The 18192-nt window shown below is 42.7% G+C and overlaps 1 protein-coding gene across 1 annotated transcript in view; it reads left to right on the forward strand.

The window, feature by feature from the left end:
• The window catches only part of cno (adherens junction formation factor afadin), a 284268-nt gene that overhangs the window by 113609 nt on the left and 152467 nt on the right, over positions 1–18192 (forward strand). The window contains exons 10-12 of the mRNA XM_080280060.1: positions 440–534; positions 10256–10441; positions 13791–13893. Of these exons, the coding sequence (XP_080136186.1) occupies positions 440–534; positions 10256–10441; positions 13791–13893 (384 nt within the window). The remainder of the gene's footprint in view (positions 1–439; positions 535–10255; positions 10442–13790; positions 13894–18192) is intronic.

Here is an 18192-nt window from a genome sequence, read left to right on the forward strand (position 1 = left end):
GAGGTGGGTACATAGATAGATAGACAGATGGATGGGTGGATAGATAGATAGATACATAAGTGGGTGGGATAGATTGACTGATAGATAGATAGATAGGTAGGTGAGTACATAGATAGATAGATGGATAGATAGATGGATAGATGGATGGAAGGTGAAGAGGTGGGTACATAGATAGATAGATAGACAGATAGATAGGTGAATCGATAGATAGATAGATAGACAGATAGATATATAAGTGGGTGGGTACATAGATAGGTAGATAGACAGATAGATGGGTGAATGGATAGATAGATAGACAGATAGATATATAAGTGGGTGGGTACATAGATAGATAGATAGATAAGATATAGGAATGAGGGTGTGGGTGGAGGGGGGGGACGGACAGATAGATAGACAGGTAGATAGATAAATGCATACTAATCCCTCCGTACTTCTCCAGCATGGGTGTGTGGTGAGGTTTGGCCGGATCCACAACTTCCGTTTCATTGATCCACAGCAGGACGAGAGGATGAGGCACAATACATCTATCGACGGGTGAGTAGATAGATAGATAGATAGATAAATGGATGGATAGAAGGATAGGTATTTGATAGATAGGTGGATAGATAGATAGATGGATAGATAGATAGATAGATAAATGGATGGATAGAAGGATAGGTATTTGATAGATAGATAGATAGGTGGATAGATAGATAGATGGATAGATAGAAAGGTAGATAGATGGATAGATAGATAGATAGGATAGGTATTTGATAGATAGATGGATGGATAGATAGATGGATGGATGGATAGATAGAAAGATAGATAGAAGGATAGGTATTTGATAGATAGATGGATATATAGATGGATGGATGGATAGATAGAAAGATAGATAGAAGGATAGGTATTTGATAGATAGATGGATAGATAGACATACACACATACACATTGATGGACGTGTAAGTAGATATGTCCTTTGATAGATAGATAGATAGATAGATAGACACGTAAGTAATGTTCCTATTTCTCCATTATTTGCACAGATAGATAGACAGATAGATGCATAGATAGATATAGATTTTTTTTCGTTCTGTCTCTGGCATGGCTCTCTCTCTCTCTCTCTCTCTCTCTCTCTCTCTCTCTCTCTCTCTCTCTCCTTTTTCTCGTATGCATAAAAACTCCATCCTGCTTCCATGCATCGGCCTTGGTCACCTACTGGCGGCTCTTCATTCTGCTCGATCTCTGGCAGCCTCCCCATTCAGTGCCTTATCCCTGAGGTCACACTCTATGAGCGGTGTGGTGGGTTAGAGGTGTGGAGGGTGAGGGGTGTGGAGGGTGAGGGGTGTGGAGGGTGAGGGGTGTGGAGGGTGAGAGGTGTGGAGGGTGAGAGGTGTGGAGGGTGTGAGGTGTGGAGGGTGAGGGGTGTGGAGGGTTAGAGGTGTGGAGGGTGAGGTGTGGAGGGTGAGGGGTGTGGAGGGTGAGAGGTGTGGAGGGTGAGAGGTGTGGAGGGTGAGGGATGTGGAGGGTGAGGGGTGTGGAGGGTGAGGATGTGGAGGGTGAGAGGTGTGGAGGGTGAGAGGTGTGGAGGTTGTGAGGTGTGGAGGGTGAGGAGTGTGGAGGGTGAGGGTGTGGAGGGTGAGGGTGTGGAGGGTTAGAGGTGTGGAGGGTGAGGTGTGGAGGGTGAGGGGTGGAGGGTGAGAGGTGTGGAGGGTGAGAGGTGTGGAAGGTGAGGGGTGTGGAGGGTGAGAGGTGTGGAGAGAGAGGGGTGTGGAGGGTGAGAGGTGTGGAGGGTGAGGGGTGTGGAGGGTGAGAGGTGTGGAGGATGAGGGGTGTGGAGGGTGAGGTGTGTGGAGGGTGAGAGGTGTGGAGGGTGAGGGGTGTGGAGGGTGTGAGGTGTGGAGGGTGAGGGGTGTGGAGGGTGAGGGGTGTGGAGGGTGAGAGGTGTGGAGGGTGAGGTGTGTGAGGTGTGGAGGGTGAGAGGTGTGGAGGGTGAGGGATGTGGAGGGTGAGGGGTGTGGAGGGTGAGAGGTGTGGAGGGTGAGGTGTGGGGGTGAGAGGTGTGGAGGGTGTGAGGTGTGGAGGGTGAGGGGTGTGGAGGGTGAGGGTGGGGTTGTGAGAGGCAGACCAATAAAGACCTGGGATGAGGTCATAGAGTGTGACCTCAGGGATAAGGCACTGAATAGGGAGGCTGCCAGAGATTGAGCAGCATGGAGAGGGGATGAGGTCATAGAGTGTGACCTCAGGGATAAGGCATTGAATAGGGAGGCTGCCAGAGATTGAGCAGCATGGAGAGGGGATGAGGTCATAGAGTGTGACCTCAGGGATAAGGCACTGAATAGGGAGGCTGCCAGAGATTGAGCAGCATGGAGAGGGGATGAGGTCATAGAGTGTGACCTCAGGGATAAGGCACTGAATAGGGAGGCTGCCAGAGATCGAGCAGCATGGAGAGGGGATGAGGTCATAGAGTGTGACCTCAGGGATAAGGCACTGAATAGGGAGGCTGCCAGAGATCGAGCAGCATGGAGAGGGGATGAGGTCATAGAGTGTGACCTCAGGGATAAGGCACTGAATAGGGAGGCTGCCAGAGATCGAGCAGCATGGAGAGGGGATGAGGTCATAGAGTGTGACCTCAGGGATAAGGCACTGAATAGGGAGGCTGCCAGAGATCGAGCAGCATGGAGAGCCGCCATTAGGTGACCAAGGCCGATAGATGAAAGCACATTGGAGTCTTTATAAACTATACGAATGAGTTGGTAAGGAGAATGTGTTAAGAATTCTTTCTAAATCCATCACACGTTTCTAATTTTCTTGTATATGTGTTATGTATGTACACAGGGCATGTACGTGTGATTTACATACACAAGGTACAGAATAGTTACACACACACACACACACACACACACACACACACACACACACACACACACAAACTGAACACACACACACACACACACACACACACACACAATTTTTTTGTTAGTGTTAAGTATAATAAGATGGAAGTTTCCTAACACCTGTTCGTTAGTGATTTATTATTATTATTATTATTATTATTATTATTATTATTATTATTATTATTATCCTTTTATAGTATTGCAATAAGGTGTAATAAGCGAAAATAAATCACTTAGGAAAAGGTGTTAGGGAGCTTCCTTTACCTGCTCACATAAACCACTAAAATACAATGCTAGTCACGAAGAAGTGCTAAGCTCCTTTTACTAGACATGATAAATTATGTGTGTCTGTCTGTCTGTCATGTACGTCTTGTCCCTTGTGTAGCATGTGCGTTTTTTGTACGTCTTTGTGTACACATGCATGGGAATGTGTTTTTTTTTATGTGCACACTTTAACCTACATGTACACTTATAAGCATGGGAAGATTTATGTGCGTATCCTATGTGCACACTATATAAGCCTGTGTGTATGTCTGTGTACACATCTAAAACCATCATGTACACATATGAGCGTGGGAAGATTTATGTGCGTATCCTATGTGCACACAGTATTTAAGTCTGTGTGTATGTCTATGTGCACATCTAAAACCATCATGTACACCTGAGCGTGGGAAGATTTATGTGCGTTTTCTATGTGCACAGGATATAAGGAAAGGCCATTGTGTGCACATTTTATACGCACAGAGTATACACAACTATATCTGTGTGCATTTTTTATGTGCACATTATCTGCGATCATTATGTACACAGCAAAGCATCACTGTATTCTAAACAGTAACACCCACCATCCACTCACTTGATGTAGTGGTACATGAAGCTCCCTTTGATAACATGGATATTAGCCAGCCATAAAAAATAAATCACTTAGGAAAAGGTGTTAGGGAGCTTCCTGAATTGGTGAGAATATCCCCAGACTATGTCTATCTATCTATTGCCAGACGCCTTAATCCCGTAAGGGGTGGCCACAAACAAATCGCCTCCATGTCACCCTGTCCCCCGCCATTTCACTGCCCTGCTCCCAGCTCACACCCCCCTCTCTCATATACCTCTCCACCCCATCCCTCCATCTCATCCTTGGCCTCCCCCTCCCTCCCCCCATCCACCTCACTGACATACACTCTCCTCATTAGTTTCTCACACTCCATCCTCTCCCCAGACTCATATGTAAAAATAAATCACTAAAGAAAAGGTGTTAGGGAGCTTATATGTGTTCATGTAAAATTATAAACCCCCATTGCACATAGTCACATCCCGTAACAACTTTTTAGCTGCTATTTATTGTATTATTATTATTATTATTATTATTATTATTATTTTTGCACGTAGATCAGTGGCAAAGACAGTGCTGTGGCTCTATATCCTTTCCATAGCACTTCTTCGTGACTAGCATTCAAGATGGAGATAGCTTTATGCCTACTCTGTCTGTCTGTCTGTCTCTTTCTCTCTCTCTCTCTCTCTCTCTCTCACTAGAATATGATGCTAGTCACGAAGAAGTGCTATGGAGATATGTAGAGCCATAGCATTGTCTAGCACAGCAGTTACAAAGTGCTAGTCACGAAGAAGTGCTGTGAAAAAGGTGAATATTTGCACAGTGAATTTAAGCATAGTAATTCAAATGCTAGTCACGAAGAAGTGCAGGCAGCTAAAAGGTTAAAAGAAAATATCCCATGCATGTGTGTGTATGAGGGCAGATGCTAGTCACGAAGAAGTGCTAAGATTTGAACCCAGAAATCCTAGTCACGAAGAAGTGCTAGGATCAGCGTACGAATATCCTAGTCACGAAGAAGTGCTAGGATCAACGTACGGATATCCTAGTCACGAAGAAGTGCTAGGATCAGCGTACGAATATCCTAGTCACGAAGAAGTGCTAGGATCAGCGTACGAATATCCTAGTCACGAAGAGGTGCTAGGATCAGCGTACGAATATCCTAGTCACGAAGAAGTGCATGTTTTGGGGGGGAAGAGCATGAAGCATCCTTAATACCGCCCGGGGGACACCACAACAGGCAGGGTGAGGAGAAGCCTACCACAACTGCCACATCCACCACAACCACTACCATCTCGGGGCAGGAGGTTGGGGGGGTGGCGGCCAGACAGGACTCAACCAGGCACAAGAATGAGCTTGGGGGAGAGGGGAGGTAAGAATATGGCGATCGTAGAAGAGGGGAAAACGGAGCGATACATTTCCCACATCGTCCACCCCACACTTCTCGCTGTAACGGATTGGAGATTGGGTAAACTAAGGGATTGGGTAGATTTATGGGTAGAATAAGGGATTGGAAGGTAGATTAGAGTCCATAGGAAAGGATTAGGAGGGGTAGAGCAGAGAGAGAGGCTGAGAGAGAAAAATTCCTTCGTCTACTCTGCTTTACTCGCTCTGACGGATTGTACGATGGGTAAACTAAGGGATTGGGTAGATTTATGGGTAGAATAAGGGACTGGAAGGCAGATTAGGGTCCATTTGAAGGATTAGGACGGGTAGAGTAGGATTGCAGTTGAGTGAAGAGAGTTTGATTTAAGAATTCCTTCGTCTACTCCACATTGCTCGCTCTGATGGATTGTACGATGGGTAAACTAAGGGATTGGGTAGATTTATAGGTAGAATAAGGGACTGGAAGGTAGATTAGGGTCCATTTGAAGGATTAGGAGGGGTAGAGTAGGATTGGGGTCAAGTAAGGAGAGAGAGGCCATGAGGTAGAATTTCTGTCATCTCGAAAGGATTATGAAATAGGGTGATAAAAAGATGGGCTATGGGAGCGTTTTTCTGCGTTTAAAAATTCCCCGTTTGTCCAGTTCCATCAGATATAAACAGACGGTATTAACAGTTTTATGTGTTTTATAATCCAAATAAAAGCGGACAATACAGTTACGGTTTTGTGCATTTAAAAATTCAAATTAAAACACTGTATTAATGGCTGTTTGTGCATTTTAAAATTCAAATAAAAACATACGGTATCAACGGTTCTTGCGTTTAAAAATTCAAATGAAAAACAGTCGTAACAGTTTTATGTGTTTTAAAATTCAAATAAAAAGGAGTTATATAGGAGCGGTTTTGATTTAAAATTCAAAATTAAACGATATTAACGGTTCTTTCAGCGTTTTAAAATTTTCCGTTTGTCCATATGTGGGTGTGTGAGCGGTGTTTTTATGCCTGGTATTCTTGTTGGTTAAGGAAGCTCCCTAACACCATTTCCTTAGTGATTTATTTTTGGATATGGCTGGTTAATATCCTTCTGTACATTATTTTTGCAGAGTATGGTGATATTGGAAGAATTTATGTAACACAGGCAGACAGTAAGGTGTAATAAACAAAATAAATCACTTAGAAAAAGGTGTTAGGTGATACTGGAAGGATTTATGTAACAGAAGAAGACAGTAAGGTGTAATAAACAAACTAAATCACTTAGGGAAAGGTGTTAGGTGATATTGGAAGGATTTATATAACAGAAGAGGGCAGTAAGATGTAATAAACAAAATAAATCACTTAGGAAAAGGTGTTAGGTGATACTGAAAGGTTTTATGTAACAGAAGAGGACAGTAAGGTGTAACAAACTGCATAAATCACATAGGAAAAGGTGTTAGGTGATATTGGAAGGATTTATGTAACAGAAGAGGGCAGTAAGGTGTAATAATCTGCATAAATCACATAGGAAAAGGTGTTAGGGAGCATCCATAACCAAAACGAATACCTCTTTGCGTTTGCATGATGGGGCGTCGCTGTTATTGTCATTGTTTATTGTTATTGTTGTTCTTGCATGACCCTCTCTCTCTCTCTCTCCATCTCCCATGCAGCGCTCGGATCTCTCGACGCTACGTGATGTGAGTTAAAAGATATCTCACTTTCTCTCCTTCGCTCACTTTCCCTCTTTCTCTCCCTCGCTCACTTTCCCTCTTTCTCTCCTTTGCTCACTTTCCCTCTTTCTCTCCTTCGCTCACTTTCCCTCTTTCTCTCCTTTGCTCACTTTCCCTCTTTCTCTCCTTCGCTCACTTTCCCTCTTTCTCTCCTTTGCTCACTTTCCCTCTTTCTCTCCTTCGCTCACTTTCCCTCTTTCTCTCCTTTGCTCACTTTCCCTCTTTCTCTCCTTCGCTCACTTTCCCTCTTTCTCTCCTTCGCTCACTTTCTCTAATGCCTGTCTCTCTCTCTTTTTTGTATATCATTTTCCTTGCTTACTTTCTCTAACTCTCCCATCCCTGTCTCTCCTCTCTCTCTCTCTCTCTTTTTTTTCCTTGCTCACTTTCTCTAACTCTCCCATCCCTGCCTCTCCTCTCTTCTCTCTTACTTCCTTGCTCACTCTCTCTCTCCTGCTTGCTCACTTTCTCTAACTCCTATGTCCCTGCCTCTCCTCTCTTCCCTCTTACTTCCTTGCTCACTCTCTCTCTCCTGCTTGCTCACTTTCTCTAACTCCCATGTCCCTGCCTCTCCTCTCTTCTCTCTTACTTCCTTGCTCACTCTCTCTCTCCTGCTTGCTCACTTTCTCTAACTCCTATGTCCCTGTCTCTCCTCTCTTCTCTCTTACTTCCTTGCTCACTCTCTCTCTCCTGCTTGCTCACTTTCTCTAACTCCTATGTCCCTGTCTCTCCTCTTCTTCTCTCTCTCTTTTTTCCTTGCTCTCTCTCACTTTGCTAACTTTCTCTGATGTTTCTATCCCTGCCTCTCCTCTTCTCTCTTTTTTCCTTGCTCTCTCTTCCTTGCTCTCTTTCTCTAACTCTCCTCTCCCTGCCTCTCCTCTCCTCTCCTCTCTCATTTCTTCCTCGCTCACTTTCTGTCCCCTGTGAGATAGTTTTCATGCTGTCTCTCTCTCTCTCTCTCTCTCTCTCTCTCTCTCTCTCTCTCTCTCTCAAATAAAAATAATATCACTAACTATCAATGTCTTTTTGGCTTTTTCTGTCTAATAAATTCAATGTAATGTGTTGATGTGTAAAAAGTCCCCTAACACATTCTCTTAATTGATTTATTTTTGGATATGTTCATGTATTGTCTAACTGCTAACTACATAACATTAATTTAAAGTTTTTGCATCATACTGTAATTTTTAGGCCTTGACACCTGTCCCTGATTGATTTATTTTTGGTTTTGGCTGGTTAATATCCTTCTGTATGTTATTTATGCAGAGTATGGTGATATTGGAAGGATTTATGTAACACAGAAGAGGACAGTAAGGTGTAATAAACAAAATAAATCACTTAGGAAAAGGTGTTAGGGAGCTTTATGCAGAGTATGGTGATATTGGAAGGATTTATGTAACACAGAAGAGGACAGTAAGGTGTAATAAACAAAATAAATCACTTAGGAAAAGGTGTTAGGGAGCTTTATGCAGAGTATGGTGATATTGGAAGGATTTATGTAACACAGAAGAGGACAGTAAGGTGTAATAAACAAAATAAATCACTTAGGAAAAGGTGTTAGGGAGCTTTATGCAGAGTATGGTGATATTGGAAGGATTTATGTAACACAGAAGAGGACAGTAAGGTGTAATAAACAAAATAAATCACTTAGGAAAAGGTGTTAGGGAGCTTTATGCAGAGTATGGTGATATTGGAAGGATTTATATAACACAGAAGAGGACAGTAAGGTGTAATAAACAAAATAAATCACTTAGGAAAAGGTGTTAGGGAGCTTTATGCAGAGTATGGTGATATTGGAAGGATTTATGTAACACAGAAGAGGACAGTAAGGTGTAATAAACAAAATAAATCACTTAGGAAAAGGTGTTAGGGAGCTTTATGCAGAGTATGGTGATATTGGAAGGATTTATGTAACACAGAAGAGGACAGTAAGGTGTAATAAACAAAATAAATCACTTAGGAAAAGGTGTTAGGGAGCTTTATGCAGAGTATGGTGATATTGGAAGGATTTATGTAACACAGAAGAGGACAGTAAGGTGTAATAAACAAAATAAATCACTTAGGAAAAGGTGTTAGGGAGCTTTATGCAGAGTATGGTGATATTGGAAGGATTTATATAACACAGAAGAGGACAGTAAGGTGTAATAAACAAAATAAATCACTTAGGAAAAGGTGTTAGGGAGCTTTATGCAGAGTATGGTGATATTGGAAGGATTTATGTAACACAGAAGAGGACAGTAAGGTGTAATAAACAAAATAAATCACTTAGGAAAAGGTGTTAGGGAGCTTTATGCAGAGTATGGTGATATTGGAAGGATTTATATAACACAGAAGAGGACAGTAAGGTGTAATAAACAAAATAAATCACTTAGGAAAAGGTGTTAGGGAGCTTTATGCAGAGTATGGTGATATTGGAAGGATTTATATAACACAGAAGAGGACAGTAAGGTGTAATAAACAAAATAAATCACTTAGGAAAAGGTGTTAGGGAGCTTTATGCAGAGTATGGTGATATTGGAAGGATTTATGTAACACAGAAGAGGACAGTAAGGTGTAATAAACAAAATAAATCACTTAGGAAAAGGTGTTAGGGAGCTTTATGCAGAGTATGGTGATATTGGAAGGATTTATATAACACAGAAGAGGATAGTAAGGTGTAATAAACAAAATAAATCACTTAGGAAAAGGTGTTAGGGAGCTTTATGCAGAGTATGGTGATATTGGAAGGATTTATATAACACAGAAGAGGACAGTAAGGTGTAATAAACAAAATAAATCACTTAGGAAAAGGTGTTAGGGAGCTTTATGCAGAGTATGGTGATATTGGAAGGATTTATGTAACACAGAAGAGGACAGTAAGGTGTAATAAACAAAATAAATCACTTAGGAAAAGGTGTTAGGGAGCTTTATGCAGAGTATGGTGATATTGGAAGGATTTATGTAACACAGAAGAGGACAGTAAGGTGTAATAAACAAAATAAATCACTTAGGAAAAGGTGTTAGGGAGCTTTATGCAGAGTATGGTGATATTGGAAGGATTTATGTAACACAGAAGAGGACAGTAAGGTGTAATAAACAAAATAAATCACTTAGGAAAAGGTGTTAGGGAGCTTTATGCAGAGTATGGTGATATTGGAAGGATTTATATAACACAGAAGAGGACAGTAAGGTGTAATAAACAAAATAAATCACTTAGGAAAAGGTGTTAGGGAGCTTTATGCAGAGTATGGTGATATTGGAAGGATTTATGTAACACAGAAGAGGACAGTAAGGTGTAATAAACAAAATAAATCACTTAGGAAAAGGTGTTAGGGAGCTTTATGCAGAGTATGGTGATATTGGAAGGATTTATGTAACACAAGGACAGTAAGGTGTAACAAGCAAAATAAATCACTTAGGAACAGGTGTCAGGAACTTCTAAGTGATGAGAATGCCCAGTAGTAAATATTATCGTAACTTTTTCCGTACCTACGCAGGAGTAACTACGAACGCTACCCTCCTGGCGGCTCAGGAGGACGAGACCCGATCCTTCCAGCCGTGTTGGAATTCCGAGAAGAGAGCGAGGATGCATTTCTACACGCCATCACCACCGACCTGGACCCAACTGACATTCAGTTCAAGCTGGCACCCACCTACACACTGTATATGGCAGCAAGGTTTAGGTATGTATAGGATAAAACACCAATTAAAACACCAATTAAAACACTGTATATGGCAGCAAGGTTTAGGTATGTATAGGATAAAACACCAATTAAAACACCTAGAACACTGTATATGGCAGCAAGGTTTAGGTATGTATAGGATAAAACACCAATTAAAACACCTAAAACACTGTATATGGCAGCAAGGTTTAGGTATGTATAGGATAAAACACCAATTAAAGCACTTAAAACACTGTATATGGCAGCAAGGTTTAGGTATGTATGGGGTAAAACACCAATTAAAGCACCTAAAACACTGTATATGGCAGCAAGGTTTAGGTATGTATGGGGTAAAACACCAATTAAAGCACCTAAAACACTGTATATGGCAGCAAGGTTTAGGTATGTATGGGGTAAAACACCAATTAAAGCACCTAAAACACTGTATATGGCAGCAAGGTTTAGGTATGTATGGGGTAAAACACCAATTAAAGCACCTAAAACACTGTATATGGCAGCAAGGTTTAGGTATGTATAGGATAAAACACCAATTAAAACACCTAGAACACTGTATATGGCAGCAAGGTTTAGGTGGGTGTGTCAGTATGTGTATGTGTAGTTAATATATATGTTGATTTCTTATACTGTTCTGTATATATAGTAGAAACAGTATATCTGTCTATCTATCTATCTATATATGGGGTAATTAATCATAGTGTCAGGTGTTCACATGTTTATTAGGAGAGAATAACAGGTGGATAGGTATTGTACATAGACATCGTGTAGTGTACAGCACAGTAACAAACTCAGGTATCTCAGAGCACATTGGCACTGCACTGGAGGTCATGCCTCCCATATCTGCACCGCTGTGGTTGAGGGATGCCACCATTATGACCCTAGAGCTGTGGCCCACCTTTAAGAGGGTCGCAGGTGTGTCTTACTGATATAGTTGGCCATTCAGCTTGATGTGAGCAGGTGTGGGGGCATTGTCAGCACCCACAGCCTGGAGTCCACTGGGTTGAGGTCATTCAGTCCCTGCAGTTCTTCACCTGTTATACATCATTTATCATCACCTGCCACCTTTTATCAGCGTGTGGAAAGGATGGAGAGTGAGAGACTGATGAGGAGAGTGTATGTGAGTGAGGTGGAGCGGGAGAGAGGGAGGGGGAAGGCCAAGGATGAGATGGAGGGATGGAGTGGAGAGGTATATGAGAGAGGGAGGTGTGAGCTGGGGGGATGGAGAGTGAGAGACTGATGAGGAGAGTGTATGTGAGTGAGGTGGAGCGGGAGAGGGGAGGGGGAAGGCCAAGGATGAGATGGAGGGATGGAGTGGAGAGGTATATGAGAGAGGGGTGTGTGAATTGGGAGAAAAGCAGTGAAATGGCAGGGGACAGGGTGACATGGAGGCGATTTGTTTGTGGCCACCCTGTATAAGGGATTAAGGCATCTGGCAATAGATAGATAGATAGATAGATCAGCATCCATCATCATCTTAGTGTAAACCATCACTCATCACTATCATCACCTTCCATCATCACCATTTGTCATCATTTCATCATCATTGTGGTAACGAGGGTAGTGAGGCAGTGGTGTCATGTAGTGTGTGGTGCTTGCAGTGAGGGTCATACAGAGGTCAACGAAGAACTGATGGAGAGGTTAGGTGAGGTCAATCAGTTACTCCCAGTCCTTCATGTATGCGACAGGTTAACTCTGGAACCGTCTCCCTCTGTCTGTATTTCCTGCTGCCTATGACCTCCAGTGTAGGTAGGTAGGTAGGGGGTAAGTTAACTAATACTCCCAGTCCTTCATTTATGCAACAGGTTAACTCTGGAACTGTCTCCCTCTGTCTGTATTTCCTACTTCCTATGACCTCCAGTGTAGGTAGGTAGGTAGGGGGTAAGTTAACTAATACTCCCAGTCCTCATTTATGCAACAGGTCAACTCTGGAACTGTCTCCCTCTGTATTTCCTGCTTCCTATGACCTCCAGTCTTTCAAACGCAGTGTGTCCAGGCATCTCAAAATGAACGCATCTTGAATTTGTCTTTCGTTTGTGTTGTTTTTGTTTTTTTCTTGGAAGGAACGGTTTGTGGGCTCAGCCTTGGGCTCCTTCTTTCTTGAAAAAACAAACAAACACCTTCTTTGAGCCAGTAATGACCCTATGTGACCTGTGACCCCTAACTGCCTGTCTGTGACCTGCTTTGGTTGTTAAGAGACCCAGATGATGATGTTATGGGGATGATGATGATGATGATGATGATGATGATGATGATGAACGAGATGGTAATGATGATGATGATGATGATGAACGAGATGGTAATGATGATGATGATGATGATGAACGAGATGGTAATGATGATGATGATGAATGAGATGGTAATGATGATGATGATGATGATGATGAATGAGATGGTAATGATGATGATGATGATGATGAATGAGATGGTAATGATGATGATGATGATGATGATGATGATGATGATGAATGAGTTGGTAATGATGATGATGATGATGATGATGGTAATGATGATGATGATGATGAATGAGATGGTAATGATGATGATGATGATGATGGTAATGATGATGATGATGATGATGATGATGGTGATGATGATGATGATGATGATGATGATGATGATGGTAATGATGATGATGATGATGATGATGATGATGATGAATGAGATGGTAATGATGATGATGATGATGATGATGATGGTGATGATGATGATGATGATGATGATGATGGTAATGATGATGATGATGATGATGATGATGATGGTAATGATGATGATGATGATGATGATGATGATGATGATGATGATGATGAATGAGATGGTAATGATGATGATGATGATGATGAATGAGATGGTAATGATGATGATGATGATGATGATGATGAATGAGATGGTAATGATGATGATGGTAATGATGATGATGGTAATGATGATGATGATGATGGTAATGATGATGATGGTGATGATGATGATGATGATGAATGAGATGGTGATGATGATGATGATATCCTACCCTGCCTTCCACCTCCACTACTACCACACTAACTTCCTCAGCACTACCACCACCACCACACTAACCTGCCCACCACCACCACATTCTGACCTCTCTTCTACCACTACCACCACCACCACCACACTCCTAACCTTTCCTCCACCACCACCACCACACTCATAACCTTCCCTCCACCACCACTACCACCACCACCACACTCTTAACCTCTCACCACCACCACCACCACACACTAACCTCTCCTCCACCACTACCACCACCACCACCACCTTCCTAACCTCTCCTCCACCTCTCTCCTATCCTCTCCACATCTCCACCACACCTAACCTCTCCACCTCTCCACCGCAGGGCCTCCACACACTACCGGCCTGACCTGAACCCCACAGAGCGCGCCGTACGACTCACTGAGGTGCTGACGAAGGTGGCGGCCATGGTGCAGAACGTTATACATGTAAGTGCACACGATTAGACGCACATGTGTAGGTTTAGCCCATCTCTACGTACATGTGTAAGTTCAGAAGCCATTTATGTGTACATGAAAAGGTTGATGTCAGTACAGAATGTTTACATGTAAGTGCACACGATTAGACGCACATGTGTAGGTTTAGCCCATTTCTACGTACATGTGTAAGTTCAGAAGCCATTTATGTGTACACGAAAAAGTTTATATTGATTTCGTGTACGTATGAGTTGATGGAGAATACTAATGAATGTAAGTACACATGATTAGACGCACATGTGTAGGTTTAGCCCATTTTTACGTACATGTGTAGGTTAAGAAGTCATTTATGTGTACACGAAAAGGCTGATGTCTGTGCAGAATGTTATACATGTAAGTGCACACGATTTGACGCACATGTGTAGGTTTAGCCCATTTTTACATACATGTGTAAGTTTAGCCCATTTTTACATACACACCATTTGATGCACATGTGTAAGTTTAGCCCATTTTTACATACACACCATTTGATGCACATGTGTAGGTTTAGGCCATTTTTACGCACATATGTAAGTTCAGAAGTCATTTATGTGTACGCAAAAAAGTTGATACTGGTTTTATGTATGTGTGAGTTGGTGTAGGATGTTATACATGGAAGTACACATGATTTGATGCACATGTGTAAGTTTAGCCAATTTCTGTGTACATGTGTAAGTTACGAAGCCATTTATGTGTACACAGAAAGGTTGATGTCAGTGTGTGCATTGGTACAGAATGCTATACATGTACGTACACACCATTTGACGCACATGTGTAGGTTTAGCCCATTTTTACGTACATGTGTAGGTTAAGAAGCCATTTATGTGATTTGGTGCAGAATGTATACATGTAAGTACACACGATTTGACGCACATGTGTAGGTTTAGGCTATTCGTATACACATGTAGGTATTTGCCATCTCAGCAGTTACTTCAGCAAACAAAGGGGGAGAGGGAGGGGGAGACCGAGGATGAGATGGTGAGATGGAGTGGAGAGGTATATGAGAGAGGGAGGTGTGAGCTGGGGGGAAGGAAGAGTGAGAGACTGATGAGGAGAGTGTATGTGAGTGAGGTGGAGGGGGGAGAGGGAGGGGGAGGCCAAGGATGAGGTGGAGGGATGGAGTGGAGAGATATATGAGAGAGGGAGGTGCGAGCTGGGGGAAGGAAGAGTGAGAGACTGACGAGGAGAGTGTATGTGAGTGAGGTGGAGGGGGGAGAGGGAGGGGGAGACCAAGGATGAGATGGAGGGCAGGAGTGGAGAGGGCTGCCTGACTGGTATCTCTGACTGGGGTAAAAATAATTGTGTTTTTAACGCATCAAAGACTCAGTTCTTACACCTATCAACCCAACAAAATCTTCCACAGGTATACCCACTAATGTTTAATAATATTCAGCTTAATCCTACACCATCCTTTCACATGCTTGGGGTTTCCTTTACTCGGGACATATATTGGAAAGATCATATTACATCTCTTGTAAAATCTGCTTCCAAGAGATTGGGTGTGCTAAGCCGACTCCGTTCCTTCTTTACCCCTGCACAATTGTTGACTCTATACAGGGGTTTTATCCGCCCCTGTGTGGAGTACAACTCTCATGTGTGGGGAGGCTCCCCACATACAGCTCTTCTCAATAGGGTGGAGTCAAAGGCTTTTCGTCTCATTGACTCTCCTCCTCTTACTGGCTCCCTTCAACCTCTGTCTCTTTGCCGCACTGTTGCATCTTTATCTCTTTTCTATCGCTACTTCAATAACTCTCCTCCTCTTACTGACTCCCTTCAACCTCTGTCTCTTTGCCGCACTGTTGCATCTTTATCTCTTTTCTATCACTACTTCAATGGTCACTGCTCCTCTTACTGGCTCCCTTCAACCTCTGTCTCTTTGCCGCACTGTTGCATCTTTATCTCTTTTCTATCGCTACTTCAATGGTCACTGCTCCTCTGAACTGTCTGCTTGCATCCCTCCACCTCTACGACGGGCGCGTAGCACCCGTCTAGCAACAAACTCTCATCCCTTTTCTGTCCAACTCTCTAATGCAAGAGTTAACCGTTACTCCCAGTCCTTCATTTATGCAACAGGTCAACTCTGGAACTGTCTCCCTCTGTATGCATTTCCTACTGCCTATGACCTCCAGTGTAGGTAGGTAGGGGGGGTAAGTTAGCTAATACTCCCAGTCCTTCATTTATGCAACAGGTCAACTCTGGAACTGTCACCCTTTGTATTTCCTACTGCCTATGACCTCCAGTGTAGGTAGGTAGGTAGGGGGGTAAGTTAACTAATACTCCTAGTCCTTCATGTATGCAACAGGTCAACTCTGGAACTGTCTCCCTCTGTATTTCCTGCTTCCTATGATCTCCAGTCTTTCAAACGCAGTGTGTCCAGGCATCTCAGAATGAACGCATCTTGAATTTGGCTCTCTTGTATTGTTTTTGTTTTTTTTCTTGGAAGGAACGGTTTGCGGGCTCAGCCTTGGGTTCCTTCTTCCTTGCATTTAAAAAAAAATACCATCAATTTTGTGTATGTGTGAGTTGGTGTACATGTCATTTAGGTGCACATGATTTGACGCACATGTGTAAGTTTAGGCCATTTTTACGCACATGTAGGTATTTTTTTCCTTACATACAAGATGAGGTGGGTATGTGTAAGTATAAGTAGATTCATTTTGGTGTACATGTCTAGGTGTGTACCATTTTACGCACATGTACGTCTTTTTTAACGTACAAGAAACGACCATCAGCATAGTAGTAACAGACCTGGAGAGAGAGAGAGAGAGAGAGAGAGAGAGAGAGAGAGAGAATTGCAGGTTGATATTGGTCTGGAGAGAGAGAGAGAGAGAGAGAGAGAGAGAGAGAGAGAGAGAGAGAGAATTGCAGGTTGATATTGGTCTGGAGAGAGAGAGAGAGAGAGAGAGAGAGAGAGAGAGAGAGACAGAATTGCAGGTTGATATTGGTCTGGAGAGAGAGAGAGAGAGAGAGAGAGAGAGAGAGAGAGAGAATTGCAGGTTGATATTGGTCTGGAGAGAGAGAGAGAGAGAGAGAGAGAGAGAGAGAGAATTGCAGGTTGATATTGGTCTGGAGAGAGAGAGAGAGAGAGAGAATTGCAGGTTGATATTGGTCTGGAGAGAGAGAGAGAGAGAGAGAGAGAGAGAGAGAATTGCAGGTTGATATTGCCCCGGAGAGAGAGAGAGAAAGAGAGAGAGGGAGAGAGAAAGACAGAATTGCAGGTTATTGCCCTGTAGAGAGAGAGAGAGCAAGAGAAAGAATTGCAAGTTATGGCCTGTTGCAGTCTGCATTTCACCTCTCAGGGGCGAGGGACTGGGTGGATGATTTTGTAAGTAGGTAGGTATGCTGGCTTGAAGTGTGGGTTACAGTGTTAAGTATAGGACTAATAAAGTGTAAGTTAGTTTGCAAGTGAGGATGGGGAGAGAAGGGAGGGGAAGGCCGAGGATGAGATGGAGGGATGGAGTGGGGAGGTATATGAGAGAGAGGGGTGTGAGACTAACTAGGAGAGTTCATGTGAATGGGGTGGAGAGAGGAGAGGGAGGGGGAGGCCAAGGATGAGATAGAGGGGTGGTGTGGAGAGGTACTGTATGTGAGAGATGGGGTGAGTTGAGAGGATGGAGAATGAGAGACTAACTAGGAGAGTGAGTGAGGTGGAGAGGGAGGGGAAGACCGAGGACAAGCTCCCTAACACCTTTTCCTAAGCGATTTATTGTATTACACCTTTATGTCCTCTTGTGTTACATAAATCCTTCCAATATCATCATACTCTGCATAATTAACGCTCAAAACGATATTAACCAGTCATTTCCAGAAATAAGTCGATTAGAACGAGGTGTTTAGAAGCTCCCAAGCACCTTTTCCTAAGCGATTTAATTTGTTTTTACACCTTACTCTTCTGTGTTACATAAACCCTTCCTATATCGCCATACTCAGCATAAGTAATGTTCAAAAGGATATTTATCAGTCCTATCCATAAATAAATCGCTAAGGAAGAGGTGTTGGGGAGCTTCCTTCCTTTTTTTAGTGGGGGGGGGGGAGACGCTTGGCTCTATCTACGTGGCATCCTTTTCCTTCAAGTATGATTAAAAAAAAAAAATCTGAAATAACACCGTTTAAAAAATAAATATATTCAAATTTTCCCTTTCAAAGTAACTATGATAATATTTGTAAGGAAAATAATGGTGTGTGATGGGAAATATTTATAAAAAAATTGGTGCCAAAGTCTAGAGCGAGTGTTTGAAAATTTCTCGCGCGTTCCAACAATGGCGATGGCTT

This window comes from Coenobita brevimanus, chromosome 9 (assembly GCF_032717465.1).
Source record: "Coenobita brevimanus isolate Jiangsu-jjx chromosome 9, ASM3271746v2, whole genome shotgun sequence".
Lineage (NCBI taxonomy): Eukaryota > Metazoa > Arthropoda > Malacostraca > Decapoda > Coenobitidae > Coenobita > Coenobita brevimanus.